Raw genomic sequence first — 23841 nt, forward strand, 5'->3', positions numbered from 1 at the left:
TAAAATGATTCAATTATACCCCTAATGTTGGTAGCCAAGAGCAATTTTAACCCTAACATTGACAAGTTGGGTCAATTTGAGAAATAATTCATCAAACTCTCTTCTTGGTCATGAATATTATCATCTACACTTTACAAGTGCATCATTTTATCATCATTAATAATAGATCACAAACATATAATTGTTTTTTTGATTAATTTAAAACATATCATATTTGACATTTTAAATCCGAATAGCAACAGTTCAATATAATTTTACCAAACACTAATAATTAAACAACTAATAATAAATAATTAACAACTTACCGCAACGCAAACAACAACCGCAACAGCTATTAGCTAACAGCTGAACCAAACAGACACTTAATCATACCATATCAGAATATAGTTGAAATTGTAGAATATAGAATCAAAAAGTTCTTATAAACTTGGCAGTTAATGGCCCAATAGACCTCGTATAAGACGTTTAAAACTTGGCAATTAATGGCCCGATTGACACACAGAATTACTAGTGACTAACAATAGGATCATAGAAACAAGTCCACAAGCACCAATTTTTGTCCTTACATCTACTAAAACTCGAGCAAACACAGTCTATTGCCCCGCACAACACTCACATTTTCTATATGTAGGAAAACAGTATTTTCTACAAGCTACTAATCTTTTAAAATGGATGAAAATCACGCCTTCTTGTGGTAAGTAACCAGATCTAGTGAAGACCCATAAGCTCTATGCAATGCTTCAGCACACCAACCATGTCCGTCATCAACAGTAGGCATCCTCACTTCAATGAAAGGCCCTACCAGTTTTTCGGTCCCTGGCATCCTTGTTCCAGCAAAAACTCTCAGCACATTAGAGGCATTAATGTCAATACACACAGTTATCTCTGGAACTCCTTTAAGCGCTGGAGGAATTCCAACAACCTTGAAATAGCCAAGCAGATGGTTCTCTTCCACTGTTTTCCCTTCACCTTCATACACAAGTATTAAGCCTTCAGTTTGGTGATCATGGGCAGTTGTAAAAAGACGCTCTTTTCTGGAAGGCATTGTGGTATTTTTAGGTATCACGGGAATAAAGTTGTTTCCGTCTGCTCTTATACCGATGGCTAGAGGAGTAGCTTGGATAGTTAATAGATCTAAACTTCCCAAAGGATCGCTAATTCCGGACGCAATTGCTCCTTCAAGTGCTGCTCCACAGACTACAGCTTCAAATGGGTCCATCCCTTCGTAGAGTTCTTGCCTTTTACATATAGCTTTCACCAGATTTCTTATCTTCGGTATGTTCGAGCATCCGCCCACGAGAATTACATCAGACACATAGTCTATGTCGACTTTTGAGTCATGTAAGCACTGTAGTATGAGGTTCTCGCACTTCTCAAACACATGACGGTTCACTTCCTCGAATTCTTCTTGCATGATGATCTTATTTATTGTTGTCCCGTTTCCCAAATCAACATCAACCTGAACACTAGATTGGAAGGAAAGCTGATGAATTGCATCTTGTGTTGCGACTCGAAGCAATCCCATCATGTGGATTTCGTTGATTCCATGGCTTGAGAAAAGGTTCTCTGAATTTGGCAAGAGATGTTGCATCATGTTCTGCAACATATCTTCGCCTCCAATAGCAGCTCCTGCCAAGGCCTTAATATGTGAAACCCCTCCAGCCGTAGCACTCACAGCTACATCGCAGTACCCAGCTCCCATATTGAATATGAGGGCAGTCTTTTCACTTCCACTGCCCATATTCTCATGTACAACCTGTTGCTGCTGTTGTGCATATAACAGAGCCACAACTGTTGGTTCATGCATAAGTCTGAGGACATGAAGCCCAGCCATGGCACAAGCTCGTTCTATTCGTGTCAGCTGAAACCTACTAAATGACACTGGAATAGTTAGAACAACATTTCTTACAGGCCGCTTCAGCTGAACTTCAGCCATGGCATGTAATTCCACAAGATATATTGCCAGAACTTCTTCAGGAGTGGTGGATCTCCAAGCATTATTCACCAAGGATGCAATAAACGGACGAACACCAATATCCAAAGTTTGTACCAGAAACGGAAGGCTTTTACTTGCATGAACAACTGGATCAGTATCCACTCTGCCAATCAAGCGTTTCATGTTGAAAATTGCCGATCCAGATAATATTTCGCGCTCATGAGACAGTTGAGTACTTACTACGCCAGAAGGAGTATCATCTTTGAAGGTCACATATGACGGCATCAGCTTCTGATTTCTACTGTTCTTTAGTAGCTCAATCTCAGAGCCATTCCAAACTGCAACACTGCACTGTGAAGTGCCAATGTCAATTCCAATTGCAATTTCCGGAAAAGGAGAGGAAGTTTGTTCTTCTCCAGTGGTTTCGCTATCAGATGCAACAGTGTACTGTGCTTCAGCCATTTCTGCAAAAAAATTTACAATAATGAAGATATTAATCGTTGTTGTCGTGTGACCAAGAGGTCATGGGTTCGAGTCTTAGGAACGGCCTCTTGCCAAATAAATTGGTAGGGGAAGGCTTGCCCCCAGTACACCCTTGTGGTGGGACCCTCCCCGGACCCTCGCTCAGCGGGGACGCGTAGTGCGACCGGACCGCCCTTTTTAATGAAGATATTAATCGCAGTTCACGATAAATGAAAACATAGCATAACCATCAGACACAGAGGGGATAAATGAAAACATAGCATAACCATCAGACACAGAGGGGATTTCGACTCTATGTTTTCTGACAGATACATAAAAGGACCAATTCAATTCACATGAAAAAGATCTTATGTTTCTGCTTTCATGTGCATTTCGTATTGAAACTAGATAAAACAGAATACTCTCTTGCTCTGTTTTGTCTCTGTAATAATGGTGAGTTCAACAATGAAAATCCCCTCTTTAAAATAAATCTCCAGCATTTAGAAACATTTATATGATACTTGAATCAAATAGAAAAAGAAAATCTAACCAGGCATTATCCATCCTACAAGGAAATTGCAGAAATAAAGACTGGAATGTAAGGACTCTTAAATCAGATAAACAAATCTAGTGAAAGCAAGACCATCTAACGCATATATCTACAAGAAGATCCCAAATCACTCTTCTGGCTGAACAAGGACCGATGAATATTCATAGTCCGATAACCTTTGTCACGAGATCATTTAGTTTTCTTGGCCAACTAGTACAAGATGCACAAAAAAGCTGGAGACATTCAGCTAGGCCTTTCAACAAACATCTTCAAGTCAATTCTCACCAAATTAATAAAGAAACATCCAATGGCCAGAGAAACCATGGCAACTGTTAAATAGATATAAGATAACACATTTTCAAGTCTTACAATGATACTACGAGTTCCATAAACATCAAGAGAATTCTGTTAGACATCCTCCAAAACTTTAATCTGAATATTCATATCAGTAATATATCACTTAATTCATATAAAGTAAATGGTTAAACACACAAAAACTGAAATTAGATGAATCCAGAAAGAAACAAAGAGAATAACACAATAAAGAAAACCAGTAATCTTACCATCAGATAACGAGAACTTCATATCTCCAAAGAAGAATAGCAAGAAACAAAATCAAGAAAGATGTATTCTATTACTGATGAAAACTTGAATGAAATCAATTAGAGTTATAAATCCGCCTAATAGTAATACACACATATATATATAGCAGTCTAGGTTAGCAGCAAGTAACAGATTGTAACAGAAACATACAACTAAAAAACGCGGGAACTGTAACTAACACATCAACTAACTGACTGAATCATCCGCATACTGGATAATAAGGACAAAGACGGTTGCAGAAACTAAATCAAATATATTTCATTATTTGACCTAATGCGATGTAAATAAACGATAAGTAAGAAGATTAGATATTAAATTGAAGTCAAACAAAAGCTTAAATTAGCTAGATGATTAAGTTGGAAACCTGAAATTAAAACTATTAATAAAGAGGAGCAAGCAGAGATGACGAGTTTACCGTTCAGAAAACGGCGGTGATCGATGGATAAAGAGATAATGTAGCAGATGCTAATGAGTCGAAACTGAGAGAATGGCGTCGATGAGAGGGAGAGGTGCCCGGATCAGGAAGAGGCTCATACAAAAGGTGACGCTCATGTTCTAGAGTTTCCTAGACTCGCTCACCGCATTTTAGATTCAAGTTCTCCATGTAACTTTGGCAGAATTACTAAATTAGCCACTTTTAAAGGGATAGTTTACATTTCTAGCCTCTTTTAAATTTTTTTACTCCAGACTTATCAATTGGGCTTTAAATTTAGATTTGCTCCAAACTTTTTCTTGTAATGGGCCTCAATGGAAACGAACATAGGGTTAAAACACTTCTAAAAAGGGTTTGGTTAACATAGTATATAAGTTAGAGGAAATTACACTCAAAATCAACTTTGAATTATTTTTTACAGTATCTCAACTTTTTGTCTTTTATCATCACAATTTCTTTTTAACTATAAATATAAAAAAACTCATTAAAGTAATTTTAATTTTCTCAAAATCACAGTTAGTAATTACTTATTTAATTATTAATTAAAATAGAATTAGAAAGGATGAAAGAATGGCCACGTTTCATTATGAACAATTCAACTTTTATATAAATGGAATCTTCTTTCCTTCTTTGGTGTCAACCATCCCAAATAAGAGCATTAATTGGAGTTAATGATTTAATAGAGTTTAATAAAGGAACCCCAAATTGAAGAATTAGGAAGGATTTTTTAATTCCATTGAAAAACCTACGTGAATAACTGAATTGCAGTTCTTTTATGGAGGAAAAACTGAATTTGACATAATTGGACAAACTTGGAATTTTAGTGACATGTATGGGAGATGTGTAATTAATTAACATTCATGTAACTTACCCGTTTAGTTATCTATGTAGGGTTAAACCGTAGATCATTAAGTTTGCTACTTCGATCAAAAGTCATCCCAACCGTAAAAGTGTTATGAAGTAATCATTTCATGGAATAATGTACTTGGAAGTCAGAAATAAAGATGCAAAACAACTATTCTTATTTATTCTAAATATGAGATTAGTTTTTAAATTTTAAATTCGAGGATGAATTTCTTTAAAGGGGATTATAACATCCCAATAAATTTTATTCTACTTTCTAGTACTATAAATTTTTAAATTCGAATTCGAAGAGTTAATTATGTCTTATAATTAGTTTTGAGAGAATTTAAAAGATATTGAAAGATAAATGACCAAATTGGAAATTTACTAATATTTTTTAGGAAATAAAATTTCATACGCTCATCATCTTCTTCCTTCAAATTTGTGCGTAAAATTTCATACGCTCATCAACTACAATAGGTTTCCGTTTTATCTTTAGAATTAATAAAACTGATTTTATTAATCTAACTATAAAACTAATAGATTTTGTTATAATGATTATCAACCGAAATAATTAGGAACATACGCATAATCAATTTTAATTAACAATTAATTAAAACTTATTTATCCTTAGGATTAATTAATCAAAACTTATTTATCAATTAACCTAACCATAAATATTTATAATCCTATTGAAAAACTTCTAAATTTTCATATATGAAATAACGGATTTAACGATGGCTCTGATACCACTGTTGGAAATTAGGCTAAGGTATAGCAACGGAAATATAAAAATTTTAGCCTACTTCCTTTTAACCATAGGATCCGTTAATCGTTATTTCATATAAAGAGGGATAAGAAGAAATACCTTTTGAAGAATAATCTACCGTTGTTAAAGAAGCGCCCACAACTCTTCTCCGAGTTCCTACGCACGAAGTAAAACACGGTGAGGTTAAGTAAGAATCAACCGTATGAGATGCAACCAAAATAGATTGCCTCTAATTAATCAACACAAGATCAAAGAAAAAGGGAGATAGATGAAATTAATCGATCGATGGAAGCCGTATGAATTCTTGTCCTCGAACTAGGGGAGTCGAATTCTTTTCTCTCTCTCTTGCAAAAATCGAAATTCACAAAAAGGGGAGTCTATAGGCTTAATCGAAATTCTATGTAGTAGGGGTATATATAATCACTTGTATCTAAACCCTAGTTAGATAGTATTGGCCCAAAATAAAATAAATTTTATTTTCATGTATATAGAAAGCTTGGGTTTAATTTTAGGATATAGTTTACATTTTATCTGGAAAATAATAAAAATAAAAAGTATACATTAATAAATTCACTCCAAATACGCGAGGCGTATATTTTTATACGCGGGGCGTATACCACTTCCGAAGATGTTCAGCTTCAGAGACTCAACTACGAGGGACGTAGTTGCCAATACGCAGGGCGTAAACATGGCGTCCTTCATTTTACGCGGGGCGTACTTGCTTACGCGGGACGTACTCGCCAATACGCCACGCGTAAGACACATCCACAGAGTATTCCAAGATCAGAAGCTCCAATACGCAGGGTGTATCCACCAACACGCAGGGCGTACTCCTTCACGCGGGATGTGACACAAGAGACGCCACGCGTATGCACCATCAACAAAACGCGCCAACTCTAGAAGCTGCACTACGCGGGGCGTAGTCGGACATACGCGGGGCGTAAACTCTCTCTCGGCAACAGTTGGAATTGGTCAATGGAAGTTAATGGAAGTTGAGGTAGTGGGATGATGTGGCATTGGTAGTTGGAGGAAGTTAAGGAGTTAGTTAAGTTAGTTGGTCACTAATTACCAAAATACCACTCACTATTTACCAAAATGCCATTGACTATTTACCAAAATGCCACTCCAAAATTCTATAAATAGACCCCCTCCCCTTCATAAAAAAACACACTCAACACAAACACAATCCCCTCTCTAAAGGTCCCTTTGCTCTCTCTCTTTTCTAGTTCTTAGTTTCAAGTTCTTAGCTTCTAAGTTCTTTAAGTTCTTCAAGTTCTTCCTTTTGTTCTTCATTTTTTTCTTAGCTTCAATCCCTCTTTTAAGCTTCCTTTAGCCTTAATTCAAGTTTCTTTTCAAGTTTCCCAATTCAAGTTAGCATTCCAAGCCTTTAATTTGCTCAATTCCTAGCCAAAGCTCTGTTTTCAAATTAATTTTCCAGATTCGTCCAACCTTTTTCAAAGGCAAATTCCGTCCATTTAACGTTATTTTTTGCCTTCGATCCCTTCGACAAAGTTGTTCCTAACGTCCTGAATTTCAATCTAGTGTGTTTAATTTCCCAATTCCGTATACAGAAACTATAGTTACAAGCTGATCTTTCCAGCCCAAATTCTTTTAGCTATTCTGCCCAGATTTTTCCAGATTCATCCAGTCATTTTTAATCCTCAATTACGTCTATTTAAAGTCTGTTTTAGCCTTTGATCCCTTATACAAAATTGTTCCTCACTTCCTGAAGTTAAATCTAGCCTACTTAATCGTCCAATTTCGTGTTTGTAAGCACCCAAACGAGCCTCCCGAAGTTAAGGTCTAAATCTGCCCCATTTGCCTACCAACGTTTTGCCATTGCACCAAGCACATACCGTACGGGCCCGACCGATTGCAGCTCTCCAAGGACCTCACGCCGACACCAAAATTCAACCTCAATCCGAGATAGCTATTGTGGCTCCGAGTTTGTTGTTGAATTCCAATTTTTGTTTTAATTGCATTTCAATTCTTTGTATTTGATTTGCCTTTCCAATTCAATTGAATTAGCTATATGTTTAGTATAGAAGTACTTCAATTGTAATTCATTTCCAATTTCATGTTTCAAACACTTATTCAATCAATAAAATACCGATTTTTCACCAAATCTTGTGTCAATTTCGCACTTTAAATTCCTTTATTTTCTCGTCTTCAATTTACCCGCATTAGCTTAAATAAAAACAATTTATCTCGCAAAGTTTCTATAACGGCGCGAGAGACCCAAGAGGGACTTTTTCAATCCTTGCGTCCCTCGCCAATCGTTTCGTTTAAGATTTCAAGTTTTGGCGCGCAATTCCATAAACTTAATCGTCTTTAATATTTTGAGAAATAATTTCTCTGGCACGCCCGCACCCTAACCACACGTGACAAGGTTGAAATTAGCATATTCGCAAAATATCGCTAACAATTTTTGGCACGCCCAGTGGGACCTTTTGTTTTTTTTAGGCTACCAAAAATTACATATAGAACCTAAAACTTTCTTTTTTACACAATTTATTATTTTTTGGACCTCGTATTTCACTTTTCTCGCCCCACTTTACCATACCAAAATTTATTAGCTAACGCTAACAATTTTTGGCACGCCCAGTGGGACCTTTTGTTTTTTTAGGCTACCAAAAATTGCATATAGAACCTAAAACTTTCTTTTTTACACAATTTATTATTTTTTGGACCTCGTATTTCACTTTTCTCGCCCCACTTTACCATACCAAAATTTATTAGCTAACGCTAACAATTTTTGGCACGCCCAGTGGGACCTTTGTTTTAGGCTTTTGCCAAAAATTCCAATACATTTTTTTTACTCACTTTTTTCGTCACTATTCATTTTTTTTTTCACATTCAGCTTTTCAATTTAGTTTATTATTATTCCATGCTCTTACTTTATGCAATTTTTATTCGCTTTATTTTCATAATAAATTTGACTTAATCATTTTTTCTATTATCCGAAATGCCTCTGAATATCAATGAGTGCAAAGCAATCAAACCATGATGAGGACAACATACGAAAATGAAAGAGATGCTACGATACCGGTGTATTTTGGTGGTTTCAATCGAGATCGACATTTTACAATAAGTACAACTGGATTGTGGGTCCATTGGTACACCGTCTTTAGATGCTACGACGATGGCTATGTTCAGTTTATTCATAGCGATGAACATAATATTGATTGCAAGTGTTGTGCTTACGTTCAAACCACGTCATTCTATGATGATCAATATGGTTGCTATGTGGAGCAAGTCCAGGAGTCCCATAGAAATCCACATGGTCCTGATTATATTGAGGTATGGGAGCACCTACGGATGAGTAATCCTCATTGCCGAGGTAGCTATATTTGCAATTATAGGGATGAAACCCTCCATTTTCATCGTCCTTGTCGGCAATCTTGCTTTGAAAGGAGTACGGTCATGGCTCCAATCGAACATGAGACATATGAAGATGTTGTGTGCTCTAATATGAGCTACGACCAAAACTCTCTTGAGAATTCCAGTCATGTGGTAGAGGTGGAAGCAGTCCAAGTTGTTGAGGATGATGGAGAAATGGAATCATTACTTATGAAGGAGGAGCGATCAATAGACGATGCATATCAACAACTTGCGGATCAACTCGAGAAACAGAGGGCTAATATCGCAGCTTCTTTCAGAACCTGCATTGAAGGCTGTATCGAGGCCATCCAAGATGCAGTACTTCATCATAATGCAAAGTTAGAAGCATACACCACACGCCCAACTCTTCCAAAAACGAAGATTCCTAACAGTGAACCGGCAATAGGAAGTCAAGAGGAGGGAGACGATCCCTATGACTATGATTCTAGGTCCACGCAAGAGGACGACGCCGCTTCCAATGATCTTGATTCGGGGGGCATCCATGAAACTCCTATAGAAATTCAAGAAGAAGAAGGAGATGTTCTTAGGAGCTATGACTCAGAATCCAACGAAGTGGATGATGTAGCGTCTGGTGATCTTGATTCGGGGGGCAGCATAGAGGCAACAACTCAAAAAAAACCCACTCTAGAAGTACTGCCCATATATGCAAATCCCCAAAGGTCAATGGGATTTTTATGGAGCCTCGATAGGAAAGAGAAGGAAGTTGTGCAAACCCAAGACGAGGATGAAGATGTATCTAATGACCTCAATTCAGGTTTCAGCCAGGACGATGATGACCTATCAGATACTCCAAACTCGGGGGGCATCCACGAAACTCTTATAGCAATTCAAGAAGAAGAAGGATATGTTTCCAGGAGCCATGAATCAAAATCCAACGAAGAGGACAATGTTGTGTCTAGTGATCTTGGTTTGGGGGGCATCGAAGAGGAAGCGATTCAATAAGAACCCACTCTAGAAGTGTTGCCCAGAGATGCAAATACCCCAAAGACAATGGAAGTTCTATGGAGTCCTGACATGAACAAGAAGGCAGTTATACTAACCCAGGAAGAGGATGAAGATATATCTCATTATCTCAATTCGGATTTCAGCCAGAAGGATGATAACCCATCAAGCACTTCTAACTCGGGGGGCATCCATGAAGCACCTGTAGAAATTCAAGAAGATGAGGAAGACGTTTCTTGGAGCTATGGTTCAGAATCTAGTCAAGAGGATGAGGTATCCAACCCCGGGGGCATCCAAATGGAAGAGGTTCAACAAGAATTTATTCTAGAAGAATCTCTTATTCTTGTGAAGTCTTCAAGATCAGAAGATTTTATGAAAAGTTGTTATATCGAAGAAGAAGTGGCTTCGGAAACACATGAAGAAGTTTTCTATGATTGTAATGCGCAACTCAGTCACGATGAAGAAAACTTCTATGATCATGGTTTGGGAAGCAGTCAAGATCAAGCGATTAAGCAAGAATCCACCCCAGAAATACCTCTAATGATTCTTCCAACAACTCATGTTTTTCCAGAGCCTATGATCACTATGAAGTTTGTTAACTCGAGTAGAAGATCGAGTTTGCAATCCATGATTCTACTTGTCATCAGTCTACTTCAGTTTTCCTACCATCCGAACAAGTCACGAGGTTTCTACTTCTTAACCTTGTTTATTTATGTAGACTCTAGTTTACCAATGCTTTTTATTATGCGAAAAGAGAGTCATGAAAATAAGAATCTAGACATGAAAACTCATATCCCTCTTGCAGAAATGTTATTGAGCATCTTATTATATGAGGCTATAACATGATTTTGTACTTACAACATAGCCCATAAGACCATTCATGGTCGAAATAAGTTGGCGTTGTTGCCAGCATATAAAAAAAATAAAAAAAATAAAAAAAAATGAAAATGAAAAAACATTTCAGTTTTCAAAATAAATTATTTATGTTCATACTTCCATTTGGTTCATATTCTCTACTTTTGTTTTCGCATCTTCTTCATTTGCTTCAAACTCTAACTCACAAACCGAAACACTCCGTTATTACCATTTCTAGATCGTATTTGCAATCTATTAGTTGATTCCGGTTAATTAAAATACCCAGAACCAAGCCTTTGGAAATTATTGATCTCAAAATCATAATTTCCATCAAACAACTGTTCTGGTTAGATTTTTTCCCAAAATTGATTTCATCCGTCATAAACCCCCTTTTCCTTCAAAACCAATCTCAATTTCTTCGTTGATATCCAAATCATAACTCTCAACTTTCATTTTGTTCAAAACGATTTCCTATAACCTCAATTTTCTCACTCGAAATCACCCCATTGCCATTTGATTTTTCTTACATCGGATAACTCGTGTATTCAAATTTTAAAATGATTCCGACACGTCCAATTTCTCCAATTCGACAAATTCTAATCTGATTATTCTAGAAGTCCATTTAGCTTAGATAAACATTATCCACTCCTCAATTCGAGCCAGTTGTGTCCAAATTAATCATTATTATAGCTTCAAGTTATTTTTCATTATTACGAGCCATTCTCTTGTTGCAAACCATTTCCATACTTTTTTCAAAAGCAATCCGTGATTCTAAAGTACCAATTATCTCAGAACCAAGCTTTTGGTATTTATTTGATCTGAATCAAATTTAATCCCATCAAACAACTGTTCTGAACAACTGTTTTGATCTCAAACCATTCATCGGTCACGAGGTCAAGTTTGTTATTATTTATTTTTGTACAATTATCTCCAATAATTTCGGCGTACATATTGCTTTGTAATTTTCCTGCTTTATTTCTCACATCTTCAAAAAAAAAAAAGGGTTCAAAAATACATTCTTTTGTGTACAAATTTTCAATTCTAGTCAATTTATACACAAAAGAGGGGGGCAATTGTTGGCCCAAAATAAAATAAATTTTATTTTCATGTATATAGAAAGCTTGGGTTTAATTTTAGGATATAGTTTACATTTTATCTGGAAAATAATAAAAATAAAAAGTATACATTAATAAATTCACTCCAAATACGCGAGGCGTATATTTTTATACGCGGGGCGTATACCACTTCCAAAGATGTTCAGCTTCAGAGACTCAACTACGAGGGACGTAGTTGCCAATACGCAGGGCGTAAACAGGGCGTCCTTCATTTTACGCGGGGCGTACTTGCTTACGCGGGACGTACTCGCCAATACGCCACGCGTAAGACGCATCCACAGAGTATTCCAAGATCAGAAGCTCCAATACGCAGGGTGTATCCACCAACACACAGGGCGTACTCCTTCACGCGGGACGTGACACAAGAGACGCCACGCGTATGCACCATCAACAAAACGCGCCAACTCTAGAAGCTGCACTACGCGGGGCGTAGTCGGACATACGCGGGGCGTAAACTCTCTCTCGGCAACAGTTGGAATTGGTCAATGGAAGTTAATGGAAGTTGAGGTAGTGGGATGATGTGGCATTGGTAGTTGGAGGAAGTTAAGGAGTTAGTTAAGTTAGTTGGTCACTAATTACCAAAATACCACTCACTATTTACCAAAATGCCATTGACTATTTACCAAAATGCCACTCCAAAATACTATAAATAGACCCCCTCCACTTCATAAAAAAACACACTCAACACAAACACAATCCCCTCTCTAAAGGTCCCTTTGCTCTCTCTCTTTTCTAGTTCTTAGTTTCAAGTTCTTAGCTCCTAAGTTCTTTAAGTTCTTCAAGTTCTTCCTTTTGTTCTTCATTTTTTTCTTAGCTTCAATCCCTCTTTTAAGCTTCCTTTAGCCTTAATTCAAGTTTCTTTTCAAGTTTCCCAATTCAAGTTAGCATTCCAAGCCTTTAATTTGCTCAATTCCTAGCCAAAGCTCTGTTTTCAAATTAATTTTCCAGATTCGTCCAACCTTTTTCAAAGCCAAATTCCGTCCATTTAACGTTATTTTTTGCCTTCGATCCCTTCGACAAAGTTGTTCCTAACGTCCTGAATTTCAATCTAGTGTGTTTAATTTCCCAATTCCGTACCCAGAAACTATAGTTACAAGCTGATCTTTCCAGCCCAAATTCTTTTAGCTATTCTGCCCAGATTTTTCCAGATTCATCCAGTCATTTTTAATCCTCAATTACGTCTATTTAAAGTCTGTTTTAGCCTTTGATCCCTTATACAAAATTGTTCCTCACTTCCTGAAGTTAAATCTAGCCTACTTAATTGTCCAATTCCGTGTTCGTAAGCACCCAAACGAGCCTCCCGAAGTTAAGGTCTGAATCTGCCCCATTTGCCTACCAACGTTTTACCATTGCACCAAGCACATACCGTACGGGCCCGACCGATTGCAGCTCTCCAAGGACCTCACGCCGACACCAAAATTCAACCTCAATCCGAGATAGCTATTGTGGCTCCGAGTTTGTTGTTGAATTCCAATTTTTTTTTTAATTGCATTTCAATTCTTTGTATTTGATTTGCCTTTCCAATTCAATTGAATTAGCTATATGTTTAGTATAGAAGTACTTCAATTGTAATTCATTTCCAATTTCATGTTTCAAACACTTATTCAATCAATAAAATACCGATTTTTCACCAAATCTTGTGTCAATTTCGCACTTTAAATTCCTTTATTTTCTCGTCTTCAATTTACCCGCATTAGCTTAAATAAAAACAATTTATCTCGCAAAGTTTCTATAGCGGCGTGAGAGACCCAATAGGGACTTTTTCAATCCTTGCGTCCCTCGCTAATCGTTTCGTTTAAGATTTCAAGTTTTGGCGCGCAATTCCATAAACTTAACCGTCTTTAATATTTTGAGAAATAATTTCTCTGGCACGCCCGCACCCTAACCACACGTGACAAGGTTGAAATTAGCATATTCGCAAAATATCGCTAACAGATAGGAATAGGTTACTTAATAGGAATTCCATTCGGAATAGAATTCCTAATTATTATCTTACTATATATCTAATATATCTAGGATAATAATAAACAACCTTATTGGATAATAATAGGAGTATATTAATCTAATTAAAACTCCTAACTTAATTATCTCTTAATTAATTTAATTCATATTCCTAATCAAATTAGGATTAATAAAATCAAAATAATTAATTACTAATTATATATAAATTTCGGCCCCCTTTAATTAAATGGGCCTTACTGGGCTCAATTGGGCTTCCATCAATTAATAACATCCATCTCTCTTTTGGTTCCAAGTCTTATGTGTGATCCATTAGGTTCTTACTACTTCTGGCCGTATGCAACTATTAAATTAATTTCTTCAAGAATTATATTTAATCTTTGCATAACGGAATGATGTACTGAGTATGTTATTGGCAAGTCTGTAATCATTCCCTCAGAGTCCGTTAAGAAGACAGGTTGATTCCGTCGTTAACCTTTCCGTATTTGTTACAGTATAATTCGATCCTTTATCAACTACATCCTTGAACTGAATCTTATGACTATGGATGATGTCAAGTCACATATAGCGAGACGTTCGTTTTACTTGTACAGGCCGAGTCAACTCAAATAGATAGGTTAAGTGAAATCCGCATTGCAAGTCTTAAGCTATCACCTTGCAAGGATTTAGAGTCGAGTCTTCCACAAGTGATCCATGGACGTATCTCCCATTAATCGGGAGTGATAAATGCTCAATCCAATGTATAACTACCCTGACATTACCTCCTGTGACACCCAACCTTTACAGTTCACACCCCAGAGTCATCTCTGTTAAGGATCGTGGGACCGCAGGATCAAAGTCTCACATTCAGTAATTCAGGATGACCAATTAACATTCCTTTGAGTCTGAGGATTAGTTATACCTATTAATACCAATGAGATGAACAGGTGACAAGGATGAATCTACCCATCCTGTTATCTCAAATCGGATCCCCAATCCTAATGAACAACGTTTCATCGGATCTGTGTAACTATCCAGATATCTATATATATGAAGCTCGTGAGATCAGCTTTCTGTCGGACAGAAGACATTGTTACATACAAGTCTCAACAGTGATATATCAATCCTAAACATATCACTTGACTTGGGGTGGTTTTAAGTTTATTAGTTTATTATAAAGTTTTGTCTCACTTCATGCTTGTATGAACACTTTATAATCACTTTAAACAAACTTACGGATTTCCTTTTATTAGACTTTATTTAGTGCTTAAAAGGGATTGCCTTTATATAGTTATAAAACATATATCTCATTAAAACAAATGATATAAAGAACAATTTATTTACATTAAGTTTGTATCCTAGAACAATTGTCTATAGGACACCAAACCCCAACACCTAACACCTTTTGCATTTTTGAAAAGAATACTGGAGATATTATCATGTGGCGACATGCTCAACCTACATTGGCAGGCCAAGTGGTACTTGAAAATTCGAAATATATTTTGAAATACATCACGGTTGCTCTAAAAATAAATAAATAAATGGATTAGTCTATTTAGTATTATGTTTTGTTTTTCTCCTAAACTTATGTATATTGATTTAAGGCCTGTTTGGTTCAGCTGTTAGCTAATAGCTGTCATTGATGGACCTGTAGTGATTTCGTTAACGATCTAATAGCAAATTACTTTTACCCATATGATGAGTACAGGAAAAAATCATATGATGAGTACAGGAAACCCCTCTGCAACATTTGAAGGCATTGATGAAGAAGAGGACCAACTCCAACGCAGCAATAAAAAAGTTAAAGATTCAAAGGGAAATGCAACCCCAAAACCTTCCTGCGTACCTGCACCAAGTAGCTCTCCCTTCAGGAAAGGAGCCACCTCCTGGAAAGACAAAGTCCTTGGACGAACCCCATCCAGCGATACCAACATGGCAGAATCAGACGAAAATGTGGATGAGCACCTCCATAATATTCATAACTACGAACCAGTATCTGATAGCGAGGATGAAGAGGAAGCTGATGATAAATGTCCGGTGGTCCGATTTTCATCTGCAGAAAAGAAAACACTATGGGATCCATGGAAGCTATCACTCATTGTTAAGGTTCTGGGCAGGAAAATTGGTTATTGATACCTGGACTCAAGACTTCTTACATTCTGGTCTAAGGATGGAGATGTCACCTTGGTAGACTTAACCAATGACTTCTATCTAGCCAAGTTTTCTAACGAAGATGACTACAAGCTAGCGTTATCCGGGGGTCCTTGGATTGTGGCAGACCATATAGTCACCATCAGGCCTTGGAAACCTCACTTTGATTCTGCAGATGACAAGGTAACTAAGATCCTAGCCTGGGCAAGGTTTCCTGGTCTCTCTATTGAATACTACAGTGCCTCCTCTCTAATGAAGTTTGGCAATCTGGTCGAGACAGCCCAGTACATGGACAAGAACTCCTCGGAAGGTACAAGGGGTAAATACGCTAGGGTCTGCGTAGAACTCAATCTCTCCAAGCCGCTCTTAGCGAAATACAAGCTACGAAGAAGGATTTACCGAATCGAATACGAAGGGCTGCATAACATCTGCTTCCATTGTGGCAGATATGGACACAACATTAACCACTGCCCAGCCCATAAGGAGGAGGCCATGCAAAATGATTCAACCATGTCGGAAAAACAACCGGAAAAGGAAGAACCTGGTCTCAGGGGTGAGGTGGTTGACGATTACGGCCCCTGGATGGTCGTCCGCCGATCCAAAGGTAGGAAATCGTCTAAGATAGTCAACTCCAACACAATCCAGGAAACCCATGCAGGTAAGACAACACCTACAGCAATTGAAGAAAAGGACAACCTCGCACCCATTCCAAAGGACCCCCTTGCGCATACAGACAAGCTTACCATACTAATGGGTCAGAATAAAAACAAAGAGGTGATTAATATTGTTAGTCGGGATAATAACAAGGCATTATTGTGGGTGCTGCGGAAGACTCCAATTCCCACCCAGTTTCTAATTTGGAAGGCACAGGGGTCCCTCTTGGAAAAAGCCTGATCCCAAGCATTAATAGCATACCAGGACCTTCAAAAGTCCATACTGCCAAAACCAACCTCCAATCATCTTTCTCTACCAACCCTACCCTTAAACCCATAATTCCCAAAACCTTGACAACTTTGGCCTCTAAACCCAACGGCAACCACGTCCCTGCGCCTATAGTCCCCAAAGTCAATTCTGATCCAAAAAATCATAACCAAGAAGAAGAAGCTTCAAGCCGAAATATGCAAGCAGCATTAGCCATTACCAATCAGATCCAAAGATTGTTAGAAGCTTTCAGGAATGAATTCTCTAGCCAATCTGTAAGAGGAGGGAGACCTCCAGATGGTGACGCTGAACCTTCCATAACAGCAGCCAACCAGACAAAGCTGGGTATCTCGGCCTCTAATATGGGGAAAAAACCCGTTTCTAAAAAGCTTCTATAGCTTTAGCATGACTGTTCGTCTACATTAAGCATCTTTATGTTAGTGATGAGTTGGAACATTAGGGGGGCTGCCAGCAAGCAAAACCTCCTGCATCTTCATGACCTTCTTAAAATTCACCGGCCATCAGTCTTCGCCATTTTGGAAACCAAAATTTGGGGCGCCAGAGCGGACGAGATTATTAAAAAGTTTAAAAATTGGTCCTGTGTTAGTGATGAGGGCATCTTGCACTCATATGCGGGGCGTAAGATAAAACACGCGGAGCGTGAATCCAGAGCCGAAAGAAAGGAAGAAACCCACGTGGAAGGGGGATCACTAAGACATTCCACGCGGAGCGTAGTGTCCAGTACGCGGAGCGTGGATCGAACCTTCAAGAGAACGAGTTCCAGGAGGTCAACCACGCGGGGCGTGACACTAGAGACGCCACGCGTAATCCCCATCAACAATACGCACCAGGATCAGGAACTGCACCACGCGGGGCATAACCAGACCTACACGGGGCGTGTCCCGTCTGTAGGATACTTCTTCACCAAGTTCTTCATGCTTGGGACCACTCCCTAATTACAACTCTACCACTCCTTATTTACAAACATGCCACCCCTTTACCATTAACCCAATTTACCCTTTGTCTTTATATATTAATTAGTTATGTAATTTACCCTTTATGTAACTTGGCAATTAGGATTTTGAGATTGTATAAATACATCTCTTTCTATTGTAATAGGTAGACTTTTATCAATCACAAATATATCTTCTTCCTTGTGAAGTTTGTTAAGGTTTTCACCTTCAACAATGCGGATTTCACTATTCCTATGGATTTAGTCCATGAAACTTGGGATTCACTCCTTCTAGTTTAGCTAGAGAAGAACTTCTTTGTTAGTTTACGATTAAAACTAACACGTCACGAAACTGATCTGTATCAGTTGGTATCAGAGCCGATCGTTTTCCTTGAACGGAGACTTCTTTCGACTATGGTTCAACCAAATTTATCAAAAAAATATGAAGAAACCTTCAACTGGGGGTTGGAAAACCTCAAAGCCATGGTGATGAGGTATCATGAGAGTGCTAAGGAGGACTTCCGAGTGATAAACGAGCTAACGAGGGAGCTTGCGACATCCGTAAAGGGCCTCAAGCAAGAATGCCGGAATAGCTCCCAAACAGCCATAGAGGTTCCTCTTGAAGATCCATCACCAATCTTTTCTCCTTTACACATTAAAGAGGTAAATCCAAAACTTTCAATTCTTGATGAGGAAGTTGTGGGTATGCCTATTATTAGTGAGGATTTGGTTGTTTGTGGTGTTGAAGTAGATTTAAGTTCTCATTGTGGATTTATTGTTAATGAAATTGTCGATAAGGATTTAAATGCATGTGTGGATGAGGAGGAGAGGTTGTTTGTAGGTGAGGGTATTGGGGAAATCCATGTTGCAAGGGATGCTTCCCATGTGTTTGATGAAATACCCCTTAAGCATAACTTTGTTTGTATGATTGAGGAAAGTGGGGGTATTATTCTTAAGGAGGGGAAGAATGGCTTGGGGCTTGTTGATCTCTTTAAGGCGAATGAGGAAATCACACTATGTGTAGAGATTGATGGCTATGGTGATGGGAGAGATGTTGGGGGTTCAACCATGTTGGGTGGTTGCATGTCTTTTGAGTCAAGCGGCTTGGCACGTGAGTTAGTCGGCTTGAGCCATAGAGGGAAGCCAATGGAAATGATAGGTCATAGGAGAAAACAGATTGGGGACGAAGAGGGAAGTGAAATGGCGTATGGTCAAGAAGAAGATGAGCTAGGAGAGGATATTGATGGAGAAGGAAACTTCGACATTGAGCTACTTAACGATGATGAACTTGACTATTATGAGCGAGAGTTCCGGAAGGGAATGGAGGAAAGTGGTGATGTGGGGCCAACGTCCGAGGATGGGGAGTATGTGTCTTCAACGGACAACCACGGGGCATGCTACCTTTGGGGAAGATACCACGTGACATTGCATGGGATCCCGGAAGTCGTATGCTATGTCTTCCTCATAGTCACTTGAGCTTCAAGGAAATGGATAAATGGTCTCTTGTGACGCCTCTAGGAAGAAATGAGGTTCCTAGCACATACACATTAGGAGTGAACCGAGCCTCACACATGGTAAATTCAGAACTTGTTATTTTGTTCTTGATCGAGATGCATGTGTTGGGATATATGTTGTGCTTGTTGAGGGAACATCAACCCTATGAGGAGTCCATGAGAAGTGGATTTGAGGGGAAGAGGCTGAGCTTCAGAGAGTATTTGGTGAATGGGAATGGCCGTCCGGGCGATGAAGAGAGAAGGGAAGGAATTCAAGAATGGCAGGATAGTGAGCAAGTTAGTGAAGAGACGACTCAAGAACCCACGAGATTGTTAACCCAAGACGAAGAAGGAGTTGATACAAGTTTGCTTAGGATCACTACGAAGTGGGTTGACAAGTGTCGTCGGGACATCCCATTTGATGTTGGCTATGAGTGGAATGAAGTTGTGGCCAATGTCCATGTTCGTGGAGTGGAGATTGAGGAGGACCGGGGTTGGTCAGTTCCACATGTCGTGGGAGTGTGGAGGAGCTTCCAAGACATTGTGGAGGATTGGTTTGATCAACTTCATAGAGATATTCCATTCGATGTTGGTTGGATATAGAGACGAGCATTACGGGGGATGAGCACCGGGAACAAAACACAAGTTGAGGTGTGGGGAGAGTTCATGAAGAGAAGGAGAAACCAACAACATGTGGAGTGGGTAACACCTACCAAGCACCATTCTTGTTCTATAGTTGAGTTGGGGACCAACTCTTTTGAATAAGAGGAGTATGATGAGGGCATTTTGCACTCATACGCGGGGCGTAAGATAAAACACGCGGAGCGTGAATCCGGAGCCGAAAGAAAGGAAGAAACCCATGCGGAAGGGGGATCACTAAGACATTCCACGCGGAGCATAGTGTCCAGTACGCGGAGCGTGGATCGAACCTTCAAGAGAACCAGTTCCAGGAGGTCAACCATGCGGGGCGTGACACTAGAGACGCCACACGTAATCCCCATCAACAATACGCACCAGGATCAAGAACTGCACCACGCGGGGCGTAGCCAGACCTACACGGGGCGTGTCCCGTCTGTAGGATACTTCTTCACCAAGTTCTTCATGCTTGGGACCACTCCCTAATTACAACTCTACCACTCCTTATTTACAACCATGCCACCCATTTACCATTAACCCAATTTACCCTTTGTCTTTATATATTAATTAGTTATGTAATTTACCCTTTATGTAATTTGGCAATTAGGGTTTTGAGATTGTATAAATACATCTCTTTCTATTGCAATAGGTAGACTTTTATCAATAAAAAATATATCTTCTTCCTTGTGAAGTTTGTTAAGGTTTTCACCTTCAACAATGGGGATTTCACTATTCTTATGGATTTAGTCCATGAAACTCGGGATTTACTCCTTCTAGTTTAGTTAGAGAAGAACATCTTTGCTAGTTTACGATTAAAACTAACACGTCACGAAACCGAACTGTATCAGTTAGAGCTGAAGCAACGGGTAGATCAGGAGGCATCTGGCTCTTCTGGAGGCATCACCAATGTCATTTCTACCAACTAACCTCTACCAATCAATTCATCCATGGGAAACTCACTATGGGGAACCAGTTAATATGTTTCCTCACTGTCATTTATGCTAGCACTAACAGCTATATTAGAAGTGGACTTTGGGAAGACTTAAACAATTTACAGCCTGCTCCTAGTGACCCCTGACTGACATTAGGGGATTTTAACGACATAGCTAATATCGAGGATCAGCGGGGAGGGGGGGGGGGGGGGGGGCTCCACTCTCTACCTGAAAAGGTGTGAGGTTTATAAAAAACAAATCGATAAAGCTGGCTTGATCGATCTGGGTACCACATGTATGAGGTTTTCTTGGCGCAGGAAACAGCTCTAAGTGAGACTGGACAGGGCTTATTTAAATGCTTCTGGGCGCATCCTCTATCCGGAGGCTGGGACAAAAACGCTCGCCTTCAGAAGCTCTGATCATGCGCCAATCTTGTGTAGTCTAAATGGGTTCAACACCTCAATTAGGCAAAGCAAAGCCTTTAGGTACGAACTAGCCTGGGAGAGGCACGACTCATTCCCGAAGTTGGTTAGACAAAGCTGGACTCCCTGATACAATTTTAAACTAGTTGCTGCAAATTTCAAATCCAAAGCCCAGTTGTGGAACCGGAAGGTGTTTGGAAACATTTTTCAGAAGAAGAACCATATCCTCAAGCATATCGAGGGTATCCAAAAGCTTCTAGCACAAAGATGGATTAATCACCTTTATGAGTTAGAGGGTAGGCTTCAGTTAGAACTGTTGGAAATCATGAAACAGGAAGAGCTGCTATGGTTCCAGAAGTCCCGTAAGCAATGGATTAAAGATGGGGACCGAATTACAAGGTATTTCCATATCTCGACTATGATTAGAAGACATCGAAACCGCATTGTTTCCCTAAAGGATGATGCGGGGATGAGCGTTGAAGACCAGGAAATTTTGAAAGATATGGCCTACAACTTCTTCAAAGATTTGTTTACTCAGGAAAAGGACAGTAGCCCATCGTTTCCTACCCCGACGAATTTCCCCACAATACCACAGGATCAGCTCCATAATACTTTTTGCCCTATCACCAAAAATGAAATCAAGCAAGAAGTATTTGACATGGGGGCCAATAAAGCTCTAGGGATCGCCGACATCACAGCAGGTTTTCTTCAAAAGCACTGGAAAATAGTTTCAGATAGCATTTACCGTTTTGTCTTCGGATGCTTCTCGGGGGAGACCTCCATTGAGTCTGTAAACGAGACTCTTCTTGTCCTTATCCCCAAGGTGAACATTCCTGAGCATCTTCACCAATTCCGGCCTATTAGCTTGTGCTCGGTGATCTACAAAACAGTCACCAAATTAATCACAAACCGTCTAAAGCACATTATGCCCCTGCTGTTGGGGTTTAGTGTCCTATAGACAATTGTTGCAGGATACAAACTTAATGTAAATGAATTGTTCTTTATATCATTTGTTTTAATGAGATATATGTTTTATAACTATATAAAGGCAATCCCTTTTAAGCACTAAATAAAGTCTAATAAAAGGAAATCCGTAAGTTTGTTTAAAGTGATTATAAAGTGTTCATACAAGCATGAAGTGAGACAAAACTTTATAATAAACTAATAAACTTAAAACCATCCCAAGTCAAGTGATATGTTTAGGATTGATATATCACTATTGAGACTTGTATGTAACAATGTCTTCTGTCCGACAGAAAGCTGATCTCACAAGCTTCATATATATAGATATCTGGACAGTTACATAGATCCGATGAAACATCGTTCATTAGGATTGGGGATCCGATTTGAGATAACAGGATGGGTAGATTCATCCTTGTCACCTGTTCATCTCATTGGTATTAATAGGTATAACTAATCCTCAGACTCAAAGGAATGTTAATTGGTCATCCTGAATTACTGAATGTGAGACTTTGATCCTGCGGTCCCACGATCCTTAACAGAGATGACTCTGGGGTGTGAACTGCAAAGGTTGGGTGTCACAGGAGGTAATGTCAGGGTAGTTATACATTGGATTGAGCATTTATCACTCCCGATTAATGGGAGATACATCCAAGGATCGCTTGTGGAAGACTCGACTCTAAATCCTTGCAAGGTGATAGCTTAAGAGTAAGAAATACAGATTTCACTTAACCTATCTATTTGATTTGACTCGGCCTATACAAGTAAAATGAACGTCTCGCTATATGTGACTTGACATCACCCATAGTCATAAGATTCAGTTCAAGGATGTAGTTGATAAAGGATCGAATTATACTGTAACTAATACGGAAGGGTTAACGACAGAATCAACCTGTCTTCTTACCGGACTCTGGGGGAATGATTACAGACTTGCCAATAACATACTCAGTACATCATTCCGTTATGCAAGGATTAAATATAATTCTTGAAGAAATTAATTTAATAGTTGCATACGGCCAGAAGTAGTAAGAACCTAATGGATCACACATAAGACTTGGAACCAAAAGAGAGATGGATGTCATTAATAGATGGAAGCCCAAATGAGCCCAGTAAGGCCCATTTAATTAGGGGGGCCGAAATTTATATATAATAAATGAGGGAATTATTTTAATTCCATTAATCCTAATTTGATTAGGTTTGTGAATTAAATTAATTAAGAGATAATTAAGTTAGGAGTTTTAATTAGATTAATATACTCCTATTATTATCCAATTACGTTATTTATTATTATTCTAAATATATTAGATATATTATAAGATAATAATTAGGAATTCTATTCCGAATTGAATTCCTATTAAGTAACCTATTCCTATCTAACTAGGGTTTAGATACAAGTTATTATATATACCCCCCTACTACATGAATTTCGACTAAGCCTAATCCCTCCCCTTTATTGTGATTTTCAAAACATACAATTAGAGAGAGAAAGTGAATTCGCATCCCCTAGTTCGTGGACAAGAATTCAT

At 38.7% G+C, this 23841-nt stretch overlaps 1 protein-coding gene across 1 annotated transcript; it reads right to left on the bottom strand.

Annotated features, from left to right (window-relative positions):
• Nucleotides 1–445: 445 nt before the first annotated feature.
• Nucleotides 446–4041, bottom strand: LOC136216625 (heat shock 70 kDa protein 8). Its single transcript, XM_066003179.1, has 2 exons — nt 3967–4041; nt 446–2400 (listed from the first exon to the last, which is right to left on the bottom strand). The coding sequence occupies exon 2, from the start codon at nt 2396–2398 to the stop codon at nt 680–682; it is 1719 nt and encodes a 572-aa protein (XP_065859251.1). The 5' UTR covers nt 2399–2400; nt 3967–4041; the 3' UTR covers nt 446–679.
• Nucleotides 4042–23841: the final 19800 nt, after the last annotated feature.

The sequence above is a fragment of the Euphorbia lathyris genome, chromosome 2 (assembly GCF_963576675.1).
Source record: "Euphorbia lathyris chromosome 2, ddEupLath1.1, whole genome shotgun sequence".
Taxonomy (NCBI): domain Eukaryota; kingdom Viridiplantae; phylum Streptophyta; class Magnoliopsida; order Malpighiales; family Euphorbiaceae; genus Euphorbia; species Euphorbia lathyris.

Coding starts and splice junctions, on each gene's coding strand:
- LOC136216625 (XM_066003179.1), bottom strand. CDS start 2,398: ATGGCTGAAGCACAGTACACTGTTGCATCTGATAGCGAAACCACTGGA.